The sequence below is a fragment of the Leptinotarsa decemlineata genome, unplaced genomic scaffold, assembly GCF_025532065.1.
Source record: "Leptinotarsa decemlineata unplaced genomic scaffold, Ldec_3_MD MMD2_tig00078363_RagTag_RagTag, whole genome shotgun sequence".
Lineage (NCBI taxonomy): Eukaryota > Metazoa > Arthropoda > Insecta > Coleoptera > Chrysomelidae > Leptinotarsa > Leptinotarsa decemlineata.
Window position 1 is genome coordinate 3,144,891 of NW_027412728.1, and position 20,862 is coordinate 3,165,752.

At 33.8% G+C, this 20,862-nt stretch overlaps 1 protein-coding gene across 1 annotated transcript in view; it reads right to left on the reverse strand.

Annotated features, from left to right (window-relative positions):
• The window catches only part of Rim (Rab3 interacting molecule), a 355,610-nt gene that overhangs the window by 149,103 nt on the left and 185,645 nt on the right, over window positions 1–20,862 (reverse strand). The window contains exons 9-10 of the mRNA XM_074185890.1: window positions 17,105–17,351; window positions 16,850–17,039 (exon numbers count right to left, since the gene is read on the reverse strand). Coding sequence (XP_074041991.1) covers window positions 16,850–17,039; window positions 17,105–17,351 — 437 coding nt within the window. The remainder of the gene's footprint in view (window positions 1–16,849; window positions 17,040–17,104; window positions 17,352–20,862) is intronic.

Consider the following 20,862-nt stretch of genomic DNA (forward strand, 5'->3'; position numbering starts at 1 on the left):
CTTAACGGTCAAGCTAATCGGCAAAATTTCCGCTACTGGTCAATGACTATTGCTCCACATCCGCTACTGGATGAGAGAAGAACACATCAGTACCCTCAAAAGGTTAATGTTTGGGCAGGGATCGTAGGAAACCATATCATTGGTCCCTTTTTCATTTCGGGCAACTTGAATGGTGATAATTATTTGACACTACTTCAAAAATGATGTCATTTCAAGTTTAGCAAATTTGTATCCTGACCCAGCTCAAGTTTCAGTGAATACGATATGGTTTCAGCAGGATGGAGAACCACTTCATTACCAAGTTATTGTCCGGCAATACCACTATACAACATTTCCCAATCGATGGATCGGAAGGCGAGGATTAATTGAATGGCTAGCGCGATTACCTGATCTTTTATCATTAGATTTCTTTTCATGGGGATATGTTAACAGCAATGTGTACAAAACTAAATCTTCAGATTTGTCGGTCGATCACGCCTGATATGTTAAATAATGTTAGAAGTCAGTTTTATTTGAGATCAGAATGTTGCCAAGACGTTCGCGGTGAACATAGTTCTTTTTCGTATTCTACATTTCATTGCGTTTTGCATTACATATAATTTTTGAGTGTATTGTATCAAATTTTGGTAACCACATGATTTCAATTCATTTTATCTTAATTGTTGCAATGAACTTGATAGTAATAACATCTTTGAATAGAGAAAGAAGAGACCTTTCAAACGATATATCACAAACCAATACTTCCCATTTAAAAAAATGGGGATTGAACCTGTCATTTTTTTAAAATATGTACCGTAACCGAAATAATGAATTTATTCCTTTTGGCTTCTACACACTGTATAATATCAAAAATATATGAAAAATACCCTTCGAAATAATCGAAAAAGTGAAGTACAATCTACATTATTATGATTTTTTCCATACTCGAGTTGAAAATATTAGCTACACAGAGAGCAGAAAGAAAAAATTATCTAAAGGAGACCAGATGTGGAGACTTCAAAAACAAATACGAGCGTAGTTGCTAAATGAACTAGAATAACAATGACTAACTAACTGAGGTTGGCTTGAATGGGGTACAAGTGAATGTAACTATCAGATGTTCTTCATTCTCTCTCGTGATTACTGAAAAACCAGTGTCCTGTCTTTTGACACTTCCACGGTGAACTGTGTTTTCTCTTCCAATCTATAATTCAATCTTGAAAGTGTTTCTCTTCGTTCTTCCATATCATGAAAAAGTCCTATTTTGAACTTCAACGATCCAGTGTACAGTAGCTTCGACTTCATTTTTTTTCATGAAACTATCGACATTGGAACTTTATCCTACTTATTTCAATCCGCATTATAGACGTTATCAAGTCAGACTTTTAATTAAGAAAAGTCATATGTCATTAAATATTTCTTCATTCAGGTAATTCATGATCTCTTTGAATGGTACTGTTGTGAACAGAAAAACCATATTGAATATCGGATATCGTCGTTATGTCCTTTATTTTCTGAACAGAATCTGAGTCCTTCATATACGTCCGTATGTTCCATCGACATAATCTATAACTTGACTGCTAATGGTCATATTCCAGATACTCGAAAAATTCATCCAAATTGAATTCATGGAAACGTGTCTGCGCAATGCGGAGAAGGGTCAAAAACTGTCATTTCAGACGTTAACACAAGACTTAGACCATTTATAGGAATTAATGGTTGCGTGAATAAATATCAACATGTAAAAATTGTATGTTTTTTACTTCCTTAGATTGTAGTTTGCAAAAAACAATATATCTTTTTGGGAAAGAAAGTTTTTGGCTTTCTACTACTCCATCTTGATACAAAAAAAGTGGGAATATTCTAAAGAAAGGAAGGAAGCAATCAATTTCAAAAACTCCATTTAGAGATATGTAGATCATGCAAAGATGTAATTTTCAGACACAAACTGGAAGAAAAAGCCCTCCTAAACATTGAATTTCACGAAAGAAAAAATTCTTTCGAAACAAATACTTCTATATTGGAATACGAACTGAGTAGAGAAAAGTGTTTTTTTGTATAATTCAGTGTTCATATAGAAGTATTTGTTCTGAAAGAATTTTTTCTTTCGTCTAATTCAATGTTTATATGAAAGTAGCTGTTTCAGGGGGGCTTTTCCATCCAGTTTGTGTCTGAAAGTTACTTCTTTGCATGATCTACACATCCATGTATAGAGTTACTGTCAAAAATAGATTAAAAAGCGGACAAATTAATTTGCAGATAGTGGTTCCACTAGTTAATTACCGAAAAATCAATTTGGATACTCATCATTTAACAAACAAAGTCCACATCGGACCAAAAAACTTTGGGTATATAAACAGCTAACCCTTGTCTTTAGATTCAGTATCAATTTGCTTCTCCTGAAGATGCTGACCTTGTTAACGAAACGCGCGTCGAGTGCAAAAATTTCAGTTTGGTGTTAGGGTAATTGATCTCTAAAAAAAGTTTTCAACTTTTACACCAAAGGTTCAAATCTCATCGTGTCAATCGACAGGGATCCGGAATTTAAAAATAAGGACTAACATGTTCAAGTTCAGCGAGTAATTTTAAATATTCATTAATGCTTGAAGAAGGAAAACTGCCACACTTCACAGAATGCTATTGTGACTAGAATATGCGAGTTAACGAAACTATCTCGTTCGACAGTTCTTCGAGTCATTAAAATAGAGGATGTCATTGACCATGCAATGAAACGAAAACAAAGGAATAAAAAATTCGCAAACGTTGATGGTGCTACAAAAGATGTGATTCGGCGAACAATTCATGGTATATACCAAAAAAATGAAGTACCAACCTTGGAAATGATTTGGTATAAACTATTCGACTATCCCGATTACAATTACAAATCTTTAGAAACTCTACGAGGTGTCTTATTGTCTTGTGGTTTCAAATATAAAAAATTGAACAATCAGATGGTCATAATGGAATCCACACGCAATGTTCAACTCCGACAAGAATATTTGAGGCAAATGAAAAGCTACCGAGAATCCAGCAGACATATAATCTACCTCGACGAAACTTGGTTTGACACCCATGATGTTGTCAAATATGGATGGGTAGACGAAATCAAGTATTGTGCTTTGAACACACCTTCACGGGGGAAAACGTGTTATAATTTTGCATGCCGGGATTGAAAGTGGTTTCGTACCTAACGCATTGCTTCTGTCGGACAAAAATATAAAAGATTCATCTGCTGATTACCACGAAGATATGATTGCGTCTTTATTCGAAACCTGGTTCAGTGAGCAGATTCTTCCAAATATTCCTCCAAACTCGGTTATTGTTATGGATAACGCTTCATATCATTCTCAGTTATTGACTACAATACCAAACAATAACACAAAAAAACCAGATATTATTGATTTTATGCGAAATCATGACATGTAAATACCCGAAAAGATTTCAACGGAAAAGATATTACTGGCGACTATAAAACAACGTAATTTCAAAAAAGAGTATATTATTGATTCGATGTGTGAAACACGTGGTCATATTCTCTTACGTTTGCCTCCATACTATTGCGTGTTCAATCCAATTGAAATGGTTTGGGTCACAATGAAAGAAAGCTTGCGGAAATGTAATCAGCCACCGACTTTGAATGCTGTGGTGCTTGAGAATATAAGGCGAGTGGTGAATGGAGTAGCTAATAGTGATGTGTGATGAAAGAAGAGAACAAATATTATATGCAAAGTTCCATAAATCCGATCGTTATTCAACCCAATGATGATTCCACCTCATCCGAATGTAGCGAAGAAGAATTTTGATTTTTCTAGCAATTTTGTTGGCCTCTATTATTTTGTGAACATATGTTTGACAAGAATTCGTTGTGATTATTTGTGTTTTCATTGTATTTTAGAGTTTTTGACTCGGAAATCAACTACCTTGAATTTCGAAGTTTTTCATGATCACCTATGGTGGAAAAACTCAGTTGAGATAACTTTTTCATGGGGTGATCAATTGCTATGATTGTAAGAATAAGTAACTGAAAAACTACCACGCCTATTTCGAGGCGGGAATCCCTTCTCTGTGCTGTTCTAATTGGTATTGGAAATACTTTATTATTTATTTCATTGCGCAGATTATTTACTTTGTATTCTAGCAGTTTTTTGTTTTCCATCTGAATGGCAAATGTTTCTTCTTTTTCTAGTATTATGTAACTTAGTAATTCATATTATCCAATTCATATTATCTTTTGAGATTTATATCTTGTACCTTTGATTCTGCATTTGAATTTTCTTCACTACCGTCCAGCACTAGATATTCCTTAATGTTATCCTGGTCAGTGTTCCTATCGTTACAGCAGATAAACCGAGTTTCATCTACTGTTTGATACTCTTTTTTTTCTAGATAGCGCCTATGAAACGCCTTTCCACATTTCACACACACTGACACTGAATTTGTTTTATTTTTGCAGCATTCAAATGCTTCATTTTTCTTTTTCTCTGGAATTTCAACATTTACCCACACAGCACTAGATATTCATGGAATATTCCCTGTATATCATAAAACGAACCTATATATTCCAAATATTCATAGAATATTCTTGGAATATATATATGCCTTTAAAATATTCATAGAATATGCTTGAATGAATATGGCAGGATTATTCCCGAAAGAATGTGCATAGAATGTCTATAAATGGATTATTCTCCCTTGAATATTATAAGAATATCGTCGATTGAATATACCATATGGTATATTCTTAGAATATATCCCCACGGTATATTTTAGAATATTCTATACAATGGAATTTTGAATTATCTTATAATAACGTATTCAAATAATTCAATATTATTAAAAACAAAAATATTTGAAGATCTTAATCGAATGCATAACCTAATGTATATAACCCTGATAGTGTTAACCAGTTTTTGAACTCAACGCAAAGATTCTGGATGAATTGCTCTAACAGCAACTGTTGGAAACGACAAAACAATTTGAATGGGCCAATAAATGAACCAATTGCATCAATAAATTGGTTAATTCTCATCCTATTTGTCTTTTTGTATTTGAAATTATTTAATTACAAAGCGAAAAATCCTGGAAACAGAGAAATGGGGAAGTGAATAATTGGAGTAAACGTTTCTCATTGGTCAATTGAAGTGTAGCGCGCGACAGTCGAATAAGCTCTGTGAAAGCTGCTGTCCCTTAATGCATGGTACATTTGCGTTTGCGTTAAATTCGACATTTGATTCAATATGGCGGTTGACGTGGCAGGTTCGCGTGTGTAATGCATGATGTGTTGGTGTTATTATCAAAGTATAATTCTGTCACGTTCAGTGTACCATTTATAATTTGGGGTTGTCCAATTTGCAGTACAGCGAATAGTTTGATTTTGGATCTTCAAACAGGAGAGTTGCATCTATTCAGTCTTCAAGAAAAGTAAGTAAAATGCAATAGGATCGATAGTAAAGTCATGGTGATTAACCTACTATACCTCATTTTAGGTTCGAGGAGAGTTGGTGTGTGGGATTTGTTGGTTTGACTAAGTACATGTTTGAACTAGAGTGATTTCAGTTGTGTATCTTCAATAGAGAAAAGTAAGTGAATGACACATTCTTTTGTATCATTTGTTTTCATAATTTTTATCACTCGTTTTCAAGAGAGTATCAATTTGCCCAAAAGGAAACAGAGTGGTACCTGGTACAGGCAGGTGCGCCAAGGAACTGAAAACGTAATGAGTACTTTTCAACAAGACAATGCAAGTTGCTCTCCAAGTCATAAAATATCTATTTGATTTTTATTCCAGTTTTATTGTGCCACTTTCAAATAGTGATAATGAACGTTAATGTACATTTTGTTCCAGGTATTACTATTGAAACACTGGCTGATGCATTGTTGGACAAATATAAGGAAAACTATTCTGGTGAGCAAAGTTTGAATAACTTTAAGTAAGTGAAATTCATTGAAGAACCCATCATACCACTCATTTTAAATACTTCATTTGTGGGTTTATTTTTCGAAGTGAGAAACCTAACCTAACCTATTTCTTGATGTAATACACTTTTTCTTTTTCAATGAAATGATATATTTATTATTTTTTAATTAGTGCTGATGAATTCACAGAGTTGTTATTTTAGTATATTTTTTAGTATACATTTGTTTGAGAGTAGGAACATCCTAATTTGAATACATTTCTAATATTTGTAATATGACAGTATTCAGGAATATTTTATTCAGTGAATAAATATTTTGAATAAGATTTTTTATTTTTAATATTGGTTGAAACGTCAAATATTTCAGTGTATATTGTTTTTAAAATATATTTGTTTATGAATATTATGTGTTTTATTACTTGTGTGAATCTTGTATCAAAATGCAATATATACATGCCTAATAGCGGTTACTCGTCACATTCTTGGAATATTCCAAATATTCCTAGAATATTCATAAAATATATTTAAAGAATATTCCATGGTGTTTCTCTATTGTATATTCCTACAATAAACTAAGAATATCCTGAATATTTTATGAATATTCCTCGGGTTCTATTCCTGGATTATTCTTAATAGAATATACCTTACATATTCTAAGACTATTATAAGATATTCCAAGAATATTCCCAAGGAATATTCTTAAAATATATCAAAGGTTCGCCAGGAGCACTTCCAGGGAATATTCTCCAGAAGATATATACATATATATATATATATATATATATATATATATATATATATATATATATATATATATATATATATATATATATATATATATCCATGGCATATTCATAGCATAATACAATATCCTTAAATGTATATTCATGAAATATACCTGGAATATCTATTGCTATGTGGGTACGTGATTGTCACTGGCCGCCATGTTTTATTTATCCGGTACTGAAGACATCTTGATTTGTTTAATGATTATTTTGACGGTCTCTTTGAGGGAACTCAAGAGGGATCCACCCTCTTGAGTTCCCTGTAGGTGGAAGGGTAAAGTGCTAGAATTTTCGATTGCATCGATTGCATTCCACCTTCATGGTTACAGAAGGCACCGTATCAAAGTGAAGGAATCCCAAATTTTGTCAACTATATCTGCATAACATATAGTTGTACTGGAAAATCATCGAAATCTATAAATTCAAAAACAATTTCAATATATCAGAGAGAGCGCATGAGGTCAATGGATTTGCTTTGATGGAAAATTAATCATTAAAATGGCCATCGAAAAACCCATTAGTGAAACCTACATAATTGACCAGCCAGAAGTAATTAAAAGCCAATTTCATATAAATATGAGCTCAGGAAGAGAGCACATTTTTATACCCCTGTTTTAACCAAAACAAACAAAAGCTAATAATAAAACAAGGTTTAACTCATTTGGTAGAGAATAACTTGAAGGAAGGCACAGAGCTAGGTCTGATGAAGTACACGAGAGATATGTTCTGATAGGAGATTTAAAAAAAAAATCAGATTTGGACAGCTTTACTTTGGAAATACTACTACAGGAAAAAGGATATAGTCTGTTATATTAATTTGAAAATTCCTAATAGAACGAAACTGTAGAAACGTTAGTTTGAAGGTGATTGACAATGTTTCATGGTACATTTCATTAGTTCAGACTTCCATTGTCTAGTATGATATAAATTGATTTGAAATAGTAATAATAATGTTTATTTATCAAAAAATTACAATATCGAATACATAAGTTTATATCAGTAGTGCTTGAGAGCTGCATAAATAAACAATGACATCACTGAAGAAACAATCGCAAGATTGCTCCTTGCGCGTGATATAGCCTCTAGAAAAGATTGAAAAAAATGACAAAAAAACATTCATGAAGCACATAATATTTAAAATATCACAATGGTTGGTTATCAGTTTCATGCAAGATATTACATGAGATAAAATATCACAGTCGAGTCGGTAAAAATGTCACATCCAGATCAAGTGAATAACACGATCGGTTTGAAATCTCAGTGAAACATAATATACATATATCACATTACAAATTATGTAAATATCACCAATAGATGGTTGACAGTTTTATGCAAGGTATCACATGAGATAAATATTAGAGTCGGTAAAAAGTCACATCTAGAGTCTCATTAGAGATATATATCATTGTCTTTTGAATAGGACAGACAATTTGTTAAAACTAATAAATTATAACAGGTATGAATATTTGCAGTTTTTACAGTGAAATAATTTTTTAGAATATATCTCTGTCATAACTATTTAGCCAATTTTTTACTTGTTTCTTAAACTTAACGTAGTTTTGACTAGTTTTTATGATTTTAGGTAGTTTTTGGACCCAGATAGCTGCAGTGCCTCTGTCCCACTGTTTTGATACATTTTGGAACCACACTTTGTTTTTCCCTGAAAGAATCTGTAAAAAATCAAAAATAAGAAGTTACCTGAAAAAATAATATTTATATCAAGCAAAAAACTGAAATTACATTGAAATAAAATACAAGTAACACCAAAAAAAAAAAATAAAAAAAATTAAGTATTAACATAAAATGAAAATTTTAAAAATCATTAACAAGAGATAAAAGTACAAATTGAAAGATTCCAAAGCAAGTTGATAGACGACGTTTCGATTGTTAGTATCCACAATCGTCTTCGGGTGATGACTGGACTTATTTCTCGGAGATCTGACTATTTATAAGTCGTTCGAGTGCTTTCACCTATCTCCTCTTCCCTCTCTCCGCCTCATCGGTTTTAGAGGAAGCTGACCGTTTGGCAGCAGTTGGTCGTGTTCCGCTTGATTAGAGGTTTCCATATGTTACGTATCTCTACGCTAGCTTGGCTAAATACGTTGTTGGACAAAATATATGCGGCTTCTTCGAATTTTCTTCTAAACCACTGTTAATTTTCATTTCGTGTTAATATTTCATATTTTTTATTTTTTGCTTGTATTTTATCTCATTGTAATTTCAGTTTTTTTTTTGCTTGATATAATTGTTATTTTTTCAGCTAACTTTTTATTTTTGATTTTTTTACAGATTATTTTAGGGATTTCAAATCAATTTATATCATACCAGACAATGAAAGTAGGAACTAATGGAATGTAGTAACATTAGTTACAAAATAGTGGTAAAAAAAAATAGAAAGTTCAATTTCTCATTTTTCGTAAAACTAATTTGAAAAACACAATATAAATGAATAAGTATGATTTGTAATTGAACCCAGGTTTGTGTTTAATAAACCCTATAAAATACAAATTAGGCAGAACACATAGTCAAATGCTACAAATGCAATACGCATTTATACAGACGGTTCAAAAACCAAAGAAGGCTCAGGATGTGGAGTGTACTCCAGATCACTAAGTCTAAGGATTAAGTGGGAAATGGAAAGAAATACCAGCGTGGTCCAAACAGAACAGGCTTGTATTTCAATCGACACAAAATAAATAACTAAGGAAGGAATTTTTGGCAAAACATAACAATCTGCCCTATTAGCCTTGAACATACAACATATAACCTCAGGGCTAGTACTAGAGTGTCACCAAGATTTAGCCAAAGCCTCAGTAGATGATAACATTATCCTGAGGTGCGTTAAAGGGAACGACAGGAGTACAGGTAACCGCATTGCCGACTCTTAAGCCAAGGAAGCGGCTGGACTTAGAAATTTTAGGACCCAGTGGCACCTACGGCCTGATGACTTCAATAATTGCGGAACTAGATGGAATGGAATCAAAGGATGATCTTGCCATGATCACCTTGGGCGACCCTGGGAAGCTGGCGCCGAAGAAATATCTGGCAATTACCAGGAAAAATCTACGCCTAACAGTAAGATTTCTGACTTGCCACTGTCAACTGAGGAAACACCTCCATAATATGGAGCTAGTGGACACACCTCTATGCAGGATGTGTGAACGGGAAGATGAGATTGTCAGGCATGTCCTGTGCGAGTACCCGGAATTATCGTCAATAAGAGAGTGTGCGTTCGGCGAGTCTTGGCCTACACCTGCCGATATAAAGGAGATGTCTCCCAGAGGCCTGTCCACTTTCCTGGAAAGGACGGGATGGACGATGACCTAGGAGGACAACTCCTCGGGAGGATGTACAATGGGTCACATGTGGCTTAAGTACTGTAGGCTTACACTCACCCTCCCCTCTACAGATACAGAGACAGAAGTATGACTTGTATAATTATCTTCAATAACAATTAGGTCAGATGCCTTTTCTTATTACCCTTCACCATGAATATTCATTTCAAGAAAAGATAATTGAAACTTTATATGTTTTTTGCCACTTCAATTAGTAACTAACGTTATTGCAGTTTTGTCCTATAAGGACCTTTTCAAACTTATATATTGAACTAAAAATGATTGATTACATTAGCCTTTCTATAAAACCACTCTAGGTATTGATAGAGGTACTTAGCTTGATTGTATACCAAATTAAAAAAAATAATTTGTTTGTAACAATTTTTTTTAATAAACAATTAAAAAAATAATAAAAAAAAGTTTTTTCAAAACCCTAAAGAACGATAGAATTCATGATTTAAAAAAAAACCGTTCCTTGATTTTGATATTTAGGTGTAAAAAACGATTCTGTTTAAAAAAATCTGTTTTTCCGTTAACCAGCTGTCGCACCCCTACGAACGACAACCCTCAGAAGTCGAAACTTGTGCGAGCTAAGGATTAACGAGGTCTTACCTTTTAACGTGTGATTCCTAACACGGGTTGGACGATAGCAAGTGAAGATCGATCGTTCAGACTAGGGCTTGAACCACCGACCAACACGGCAGTCGATTCGAATGAGTGAACAAAGCACTCACGCCGAACCGCTTGGCTACCGACCGACCATAATTAACAAACGCATTTTTCAGCAACAAAGAAATTTTTTTGAAAAACCATTTTCTTTCTAAAAATCATGATTTCTTTCAATTAACATAATGCAAAAAAAATTTTCGAATTGATCATAAACAATGTATTTGTTTATAATGAATTTATTAACAATACCTGTGAAAAATTGAAAAAATATATTATTAATTAGTTTTTAGCCATGAGACATTGAAACAATGAAATATTTTGAAAAAAAAATTTGTAATGTATTTTTTATAAAATTATAAATTTCAATTGTCAATAAAAAAAAAGAAAATAACAATTTTCTTATTTTGGCAACGGTAATCTATTTTTTGCCTGTTAAGGATAACTTCACCAAAGGAAAAAATGCCAGGGTTTAAGTTTAAAAATTATAGTGATTTTTATATTATTTTTCAATTCAGAAAAAGTTATTAATTAACAAATTTATAATTAACGTTAAAATTGAAATAAAAATTTTTTGACTGCGGATTATTGTTTATTGATGTATTGATGATGATGTACATGAATTTATTCATTCCTTAATATTCATATTTAATATGTTTGAATAATTTTTTTTGTTTTTATGTCAGAGTGACGAAAGGCGCACGGAAGCCAGACTACCCGCTTTTTGTTTGAAGATACTTTATATTTATGATGAGAACTTTATGGAGACTTTTTATAATTTTTTATTTCTGGTAAAATATAACAACTGAACTTGACAATATATAACAACACACAACCATAGAAACATCGAATCAAAAACATATAAATATAATGTGGCTCAAATTCATTTTTGTTGTTAATCTCCAACACCCTTTCTCAACAATAATGAATTTTCTGTCTTCAATCCAATCAAACTTCTTAATGTTGACAACTTTTCAGGCCCAAGTGGTTTTGTCAGAAAATCAGCCAACATCGAACTGGTCGGACAATACTGAAAATTATTTTTGTTTTTCTGCTTCAGATCTTTGATAAAATTGTATTTCGTTTCTATATGTTTTGTCCTGTCACTCATTTTGCCACTGTCAATTATTTTAAGACATGATTGATTGTCTTCGAAAATAATCGTCTCTGAGATCTCGATTTGAAAATCTTGAAAAAGTCCTGTCAAATAAATGGTCTGTTGACAAGCTTCTGACAGGGAGATGAATTCTGCCTCGGTAGATGAAAGTGCCACACAAGTTTGCTTTTTACATCGCCAATCGAACATCGCTCCCATGTAAATATCCACTATTTGACTTTCTGTCAGTTTTATCTCCAGCCCAGTCAGCGTCGCAAAAACCGTATAAAATATTATTTCCTTCTGAAAGATTTCCCAACTGGATTTCTATATTCAAAGTTCCTTTAAGATATTTCATGATCCGTTTTACTTCTGTCCAGTCGTATTTATGAGGATTACTAACATTTCTTCCAAGAATTGACGTAGCGATACATACAATATCTGGCCTCGTATTCACAGAAAGATACAATAGTGCTCCTATTGCGCTTCTATAAACATCTTCATTATGAAATTTTTCATCAGTGGAAAATCTATTTTTGTAGTATCCTGTATCCAAAGGAATGCTAGCTGGTTTGGCAGATTCCATATTGAAATTTTTTAATAGTTTTGAAATGTATTTCTGTTGATGAATATAATAAATTCCATCACTATTTCTTCTTACTTGTATTCCAAGATAATTTTCAATGTTTCCCAAACTTGTCATTTTGAAAGTTTTTTGTATCAATTTGGCTGTTTTCTCGATAATGGTGATGTTTTCACAAGCTATTAGAATATCATCCACATATATCAGTATGTATATGAAATTATCTTCCTCTTTTTTAGTATAGAGACATACCTGAAACAACCCCAAGGCTATATTGAAGAAGAACAAAAACATTTGGTCTGCAAATTGAATAAAACTATATATGGATTAAAACAATCAGCTCGAATATGGAATTCAACAATAAACAAAGTTCATTGATATCGGTTTTAGAAGGGGTGATTATGATCAATGTCTCTATACTAAAAAAGAGGAAGATAATTTCATTTACATACTGATATATGTGGATGATATTCTAATAGCTTGTGAAAACATCACCATTATCGAGAAAACAGCCAAATTGATACAAAAAACTTTCAAAATGACAAGTTTGGGAAACATTGAAAATTATCTTGTAATACAAGTAAGAAGAAATGGATGGAATATTTCTTGGCTGGAACACCTTTATTTATTCTTTGTGATCTTCTCAAACCGTGAACTTCATCTTGGATTTCCACATTACTTTCTTTCGAGGTTACAGTTTCCTCAACTTTCTGGATACCAGTCTCTTCATCAGTAATTTCTGCAGAGTATTCTTCAATATTTTCTGTTGGAAATTCGGCGTTTACATGAATATTTCCATCAGAAGTTGTAGATTTTTGACAAAATGATATTTCAACTTCACTGTTGTCATTTTGACATTCACAATCACTTCTATTTTTAGTGTTTTGAAACTCGTTCATTTGATGAAATCCGCTATGAGCTTCTTCCAAAATATGTACATCTCTGCTAATGGTGATTTTTCCAGTGGTTCTGTCAAGAAGTCTATATGCTTTGGAACCAGCTTCGTAACCAACTAATACGAATTTCTTTGCCTTTTCACTTAATTTATGGCGTTTTTCTTTAGGAATATGTACATAAACAATACTGCCAAAGGTTTTGATGTGATTTACATTTGGTTTCTTCCCGTGCCATACTTCAAAGGGGATCCTATTGGTTGACCTTGTCAGAACCAAATTTTCAAGTAAATTTGCTGTCATGGTTGCTTCGCCCCAATAAGTATTTGGTAGATCAGCATCAATTAACATGCACCTGACCATCTCTGTTAAATATCTATTTTTCCGTTCAGCTACACCATTCTGCTGACTTGAATATGGCGCCGTGAGTTGCATTTCTATGCCTTCATTTTTCAGGAAATTCCTAACTTCTGTGTTCATATACTCGCCTCCTGTTTCAGATCTGATGATTTTTGGTTTTCTGTCGAATTTATTTCCGACCATTCTGACGTAATCTTGAAGTTTCTCTGATACTTCGGATTTCTGACTGAGAGGATAAATAATGGAATATCTACTATAATCGTCTATGAAGGTGAGTATATACTTCTTTCCTCCAGGAGTTATAGTACGCATGGGACCACAAACATCAGTATGCACCAAATCCAATACTTTGGTAGATTTTGTCAAAGATTTCTTTGGGAATGATTTTTTTGACAGTTTACCTTCAATGCAAGTTTCACATGTCAATAAATGTCCACAATTTTTGATTTTCATTCCATTCACCATGTTTTTATTTGTAATTTCTCGTATAATGGTAGAATCACGGTGGCCAAACCTTTCGTGCCATAAATGAATGCAGCCGTCATTACAGCCTTCCCATACAGTCATTGCTGAATTGTACTGATTTAGTTTATATAAATTACCAACCAGCGTTCCTTGAGCAACAACTGTATTATTTGATTTGATGAAACAATGCTGCTTATCAAATTCGACTTTGAATCCAAGAAGTGTTAATTTCTTGACCGAAAGTAAACTTGTACCGAGCTCGGGTACATAAAGAGTGTCCTTCACTGTGATTTCTGTTTTCTTATTGTCATCCAGAATACAAGTTAACTGTCCAGTTCCTACACCATAAGAACGAACTTTTCTACAGTCGGCTAATTCAACTTCACTCAGCGAATCCTTGAATTGCTTGAAAAAATCCTTATTGTTTGTCATATGACTACTTGCTCCGGAGTCTATATACCATTCATGAGCTTGAGCTTTATCACTAACGTTAAAACAAACATGAGTGTTTTCTTCAGTTTCTTCATTATCTGTAGAAACTACATTGGCTGTATTTGATTGTCTTTTCGATTTCTTATAATAAAAACAATCTTTCTTCATATGTCCTATTTTCTTACAGAAATGACATATCACATTTTTCGAGTTGCAGTGCTCGAATGCCTTTTTAACAGACCCTTTCTTGTAAACTTTTAGAGCCATTTCACTAGTTGACGTGGAATTCTCCTTCCGCTTATGATACTCCTGTACTAATTTGCCTTTTACCATTTCTAGAGTCAGATCACACTCTGCCCTTCCTTCTAATGCTGTTACCAGATTTTCATAGCTTTCTGGGAGACTGCATAAAAGTAGTGCTACTTGTAGATTCTCTGCTAGATTTTCTCCCAATGTGACTAACTGATCGATAATGCTCATCATATTAGATATGTGCTTTTCCATGTCACCATTTTCAGGTAATGTTGTTTTACATAACCGCTTCAGCAGAAAAACTTTATTGGTGAGAGTTGGTTTTTCATATTGTTTCCTTAAATTCTCCCAAGCTTCTTTGGCTGTTTTACAATTCTTAACATGTATCACTTGTGAATCTTCGATTAGTAAACCAATTGTAGCTCTCGCTTTACCATCTTTTGCATCCCAATCACTGTTCTTTTGTTCAGGTGGGTTTTGATTGACTATTCTCCATAGTTCTTCTTTCAGTAGAAGCATTTCAACTTTGTATTTCCATATTTGGTAATTATTGCTATTCAGCCTGACTATGTTGAATTTTGTCACATCCATATCAACAACAGTTTTACTTATATATGCCAGTTTTATTGAAACGTGCCTGGGCCCATAACCTGTTTGAAGATACTTTATATTTATGATGAGAACTTTATGGAGACTTTTTATAATTTTTTATTTCTGGTAAAATATAACAACTGAACTTGACAATATATAACAACACACAACCATAGAAACATCGAATCAAAAACATATAAATATAATGTGGCTCAAATTCATTTTTGTTGTTAATCTCCAACACTTTTGGCTCTATTTTCAGGGCTCTGTAAAAATTATAAATAATCGAGATACAGTTTCGGGAGTCGGGACTTTTTCTACGCAAATTGATTGATCTTTTCAAATCATTTTTCAAATTTTCAAAATTTTGAAAATTTTCCGAGATATTAAGAAAAAACTAAAGCCCAATTTTTTTTTCACTTGATTGTTTATAACTTTTGTAATTTTTATCGGCGCGTTTTCGGACCTTTCCTTAAACTTTCTAGGCAAAAATACGAATCGAATGACACCTTGATCGTAATTTTTGGACAGGGCTGAAAAATGTTTCAAAAAAAAGTACATGTGAACTAGACTATTAGCTAAATTGATGTTATCATACAGATTGGCCATAATAATGGTTTCAACGCAAATACAATCCAAAAGTTTGTTAGAAAAAAAAGCTGTAAATTTACTTACAAATTAATATACCCCCAGATCAAACAATCAGAAATCAAGAAACGGGTTATTCTAACATAGAGAGTAAAAAAATAAGGATAATTGCAGGTTTCTTCAGAAAAAACAATGTGAAAGTCGCATTCATACCACATGCCAGGTTATCTGATTTCCTTTTCAATACCAACGATGAAGTGGAACAAGTTGGGGAAATCTGGAGTTATTAAGCTTAAGTGTCCCGAGCGTAATAGTGTTTATGTGGGACAATGTGGTCGAAATTTCCAAAAACGGTATGCGAAACATGAAAAGTTCTTCAGACTAGTAAAAAATGATTAGACGTTTTCAAACCATTCCTTAGCATGAAACCACAAGATCCCGAATCTGAACGATACGGAAATTTTGCACTATGTACGGAAGGGTTACAAACTCAATTATTTGGAATCCTTAGAAATTCACAAGCATAAACATTGCGGGGCAAGCTGTTAAGTGATCAAATCGATTTAGTTTACTCACCGGTTTTCAAATCAGCATATCCACATTGTCACTAGTAAACAAAATTCAGGTACTCAATCAAGCTAAGTAGCTCAATTATCACCTACAGTGGTCTTATATAAGGGCTAATGTAATCAATCATTGTTAGTTTAATGTATAACTTTGAAAATGTCCTCATAGGACAAAACTGCAGTAACGTTAGTTACAAATAAAAGTGGTAAAAAACATAGAAAGTTCCAATTCTCTTTTCTTCATTATGATTTCCTACCACGTAGTAACAGCTACATCCATCAATTTATATTCATTTCAGTTACATATTTGCTTTCTCTCACCTCTTATGTTCTACATACTAACCTTCCTATTGTTATTATTGTTATACGCCTGATAGGTCTGCATTGTGTCTTGGTCCCGTCTAGATCGCCGATCGTTTTCTCTGGGAGGACTCGCCGAGCTACCTATACTGCTCACACTAGCTCCGTCTGCGTTTCGTCTATCTCGTCCCCCATCAATCTCACATTCCGAAGGCGTATCGCTATCAGAAAATCTACACGTATCAAAAAGTGACGCATGAAATTTTGTTTCAAGAATTATTATTTTTGAGAAGCTCACCTGGAACCAGTACTTGGTGGAGAGAGATGTTCACTAGGAGTCAGCGCAATTTCCTCGTGAGGGCCCAACGTCCTCCAGGTTGGCTGTTCGTCCAACGGCCACAATTCAACTATTGCTTCACCAAGGAAGTCGTTTGCACCGTATCGGACGTAGTCCCAAACAGTTATTTCTAAAGCTCTAATTCGAAGATCAGCTCTTCTGAGTCCGGAGTAAACGAACGTTTGGTTCCACATAGGTTCCGTCGTTCCTGGGAAAAGTTATTTGATTGCAAATGGTGATTGATAATTATTGAAAACAAAATAATTTCGACTGTTTTTATACTATTGCGGCCTTTAGGAGTATTTTTCTACGGTCCTCATAGCGGATTGTAACATTTTACTTGACGAATTGAACAGATGATTGTTGACAAATGGTGGAGAAACTGATCCTCATCGGAATGTAATCTCGTTAGTTGCCCATATTTTTTTGTGAATAATAATCTGCCTAACGAAATGATAGAAAATATCCGTCTGATGTTATCTGCACTGCGAATACTTTTAAGATGAGTTCCTTTTTTTTGCAACGTATTTTATCTTAAGAGTGAATGTGCCTTCAGTTCAATTAATGAATAATTATGGGAACGTTTTTAGAATTGTTTGAATGTTATTTCATGTTGTCTTCAAGTGAATGTATATTCGTACTGCTTTCCTTTAGTAATTAAGTAAATATTCTATACAATGTCCCACGTTCATCAAAACCCCTATCTAGTCTTTCCGAAATTTCCCCTGGCTAGATGTTTGCTTCAGCTCTAAAGATCCATCAACTTGAGCTTCTGAAGTCGCGGAAGTTATTCTATCATCCATTGATGCATATATTCATTTTTCAATGAAACGACCTTCTAACGGCAAACCTTGGTTCAACAAAAATTATGAGCAAGCTGTCGCCTCCAAAAATCTCGCCTATCGGCAGTCGCGCAAAAATCCGAGCGCCGAAAACTGAACTAGGTTTGTTAATGCTCACAACGCCTGCAAACTTAAGATAAATGAAAGCAAATAACTTCACAATCAGAGAATAAAGGATGAAGTGCTTGCCATCTAGATCCTTCTGATCGCTAGCTAAAGCTCTTAATCAGAACTTTACAAAATCCGTAATTCCAACACTAACACAAGCGGATGTATCAATTGCAATAACCGACATAGAAAAAGCAAATCACTAGCTTACTTTTCGACAGCGTCTAGTAAGGCGAGTTTTGAAACAGCTCTATATTAACAAGGCGTCTGTACCTGATGAAGATTCTGTGATGTGCCTCCAAGCAAGCTAGACGTATTTTCGTGTGCTCTGTCAGTTTGGTGTAGTGTTCACCTGATTTGGAAATGAGTTTTTCAAGGAAACATAAAGAAGATATTGAATCCCTATCAAAAAAGGTATTTCAAGATGCTTTTATGGATGGTAATTTTATGGAAAATTTTGCCGACAAGTTGGCCGAAATGGTGTACAGTAAACTCGCCGATAAAATTGAAGGTCTCAATAATAAAATCACACTATTATCAAATGAATTAAATTCTATAAAAAAAACTCAACTGTGCCCTGGAATCCAGAATAGATTTCTTAGAGCAAAAATCCAAAATGTGCCATTTGAAATTATTCGGGCTCAAAGAGAAAAGGGGGAAAAACCTCAATGATATTGTGTCTAAACTTTTTGAAGAAAGAAATATAATTACACGAGTTGAAATGTCTTCTCATATGAGTTGCCATCGCCTTGGAGCATTTGTACCTGGTTCCAGCAAACCCAGAGGTGTTATGATAAAGTTTACAATCGATTCCCTTCGCAATAAAGCGTTTATGAATGAAAAGCAGCTCAAAGGTTCTAAAATGGTTCTTATAGAATATTTAACAAAACTAAGATACAATCTGTTGATCTAAGCCAAAGGAAAATTTGGGAAAGATAATATTTGGTCACAAGGGGGAAACATCTTCGCCAAAATTGAAGGTGATAAACATCAGTTGAAGCATGAAGAGGATCTTGGTAAACTTTCCTGAGGTCAGAAGTAGCTGTCAGTCCATCTACGTAATATTCCGAATTCAATCAGCAATACAAATTTAATCACTTCTAAAATCACTTAATATTAATTGTACCTAACTACTATCTACCAGTTTACACTTGAATCAACGAAAATAATTTATCTATATTCTTTTTTTTGCTACTAAGACAACCTTGCTCGTTTTTACGTCTATTTGAAAGAAACACTGAATTAGATCTGTTTTAATATTAATTTTATACTTTTTATGTATGAATGTGTTTTGTAAACTTATGCCATTTGAATGTGAGATCTCCGATATCATCTCTTCAGGAATTTAAAAATGCTGTTCAGTCTTATGACATTGTGGCGATAACTGAAACATGGCTTACTAACAACCTATATCAGACTATACTCTTTTCAGATCTGACAGAACAAGATCTCGCGGTGGAGGTGTTGCACTTTTTGTCAATAAGAATATTTCATGTTCTAGATATAATTTTCCTTTCACTTCTGAAAAGAATATTGAACAACTCTGGATACAGATCAAAGTAAACAATCGTAAAAGCCATAGGTGATATATACAGACCACCATCTGGAAACGTTAATCAATTCATAAGTGATGTTGATGAATCCCTTTCGCAAATTATACCCACTGTATTATCTGTCTGGGCGATATGAACATTGACCTACTCAAACCCGAAAATATCCTCAGCAAATGTTTTGATGCCTATGACTTTAAACAAATAATCAATGAACACACTAGGGTATGTGATACATCGCTCTCATTGTTAGACCCCATTTTCCTATCTAACCCCAGTCTCATGAGCACCTTCGGAGTTGATGCTAATAATATATCAAACAACAAACTTGTTTGGGTCAGCGTGACCCCAAACTTATTACTTTTAGGGATTTCAAGAATTTCCACCTCAACAGATTCCTTGAGGACTTGAATAACACACCACTCAACGATATTTTCCATATCAATGATCTCGATAAAAAAATTAATTTTTTCAATAACGTTCTGTTCGCTATATTTGATAACCATGCCCCAGTCAGAACAATACGAGTAAGCAAACCTAAATCACCATGGCACACATATCCTATAAGAATCATGACAAAGAACGTCATGATGCGTTCGCTTAATACAAAAGAACCACCTACTTATCTGATTGGGAGCGTTATAAAGAGCCCAGGAATTTCACGTTAGCCGCAATTCGCCGCGAGAAAAAGGCATACCATGCTCGAGTCCTCAGTACAAATAATTTCAAGTATCTTTGGAAAGGAATCAACCGTCACGTTTTGAATAAAACACCAGTCGCTATCCCTAGTCACCTCCAGAATCCAGACGGAATCAACGATTACTTCTGCTCTGTCTTTGTTGATAAAGAGCCCGACGGCGACCTACTTCATTACTATGATAATAATGGGTTCAGTAATATCGAAAGCAAGTTCAATTTTGAATTTCTCACCATTTCTGAAGTGAACGACATTCTCAATAGTCTAAAATCCAATGCGTGTGGAGCCGACTGTATTACTTTATGTATGCTTAAGTACTGCAGCCCCTTTATTGATTGTTACCCAACTCATATTATCAATTACTTCCTGCAAAAAGCTTATTTTCCCAAAGTATGGAAAGAAGCCATTGTTAAACCGCTACCTAAATTGAAAAATCCACTTACTCTCTCAGATTTACATCCAAAATGTATTTTATCAGCCGTTTCCAAAATTCTTGAAAGAGCTATCCAGACTACCAGGCAT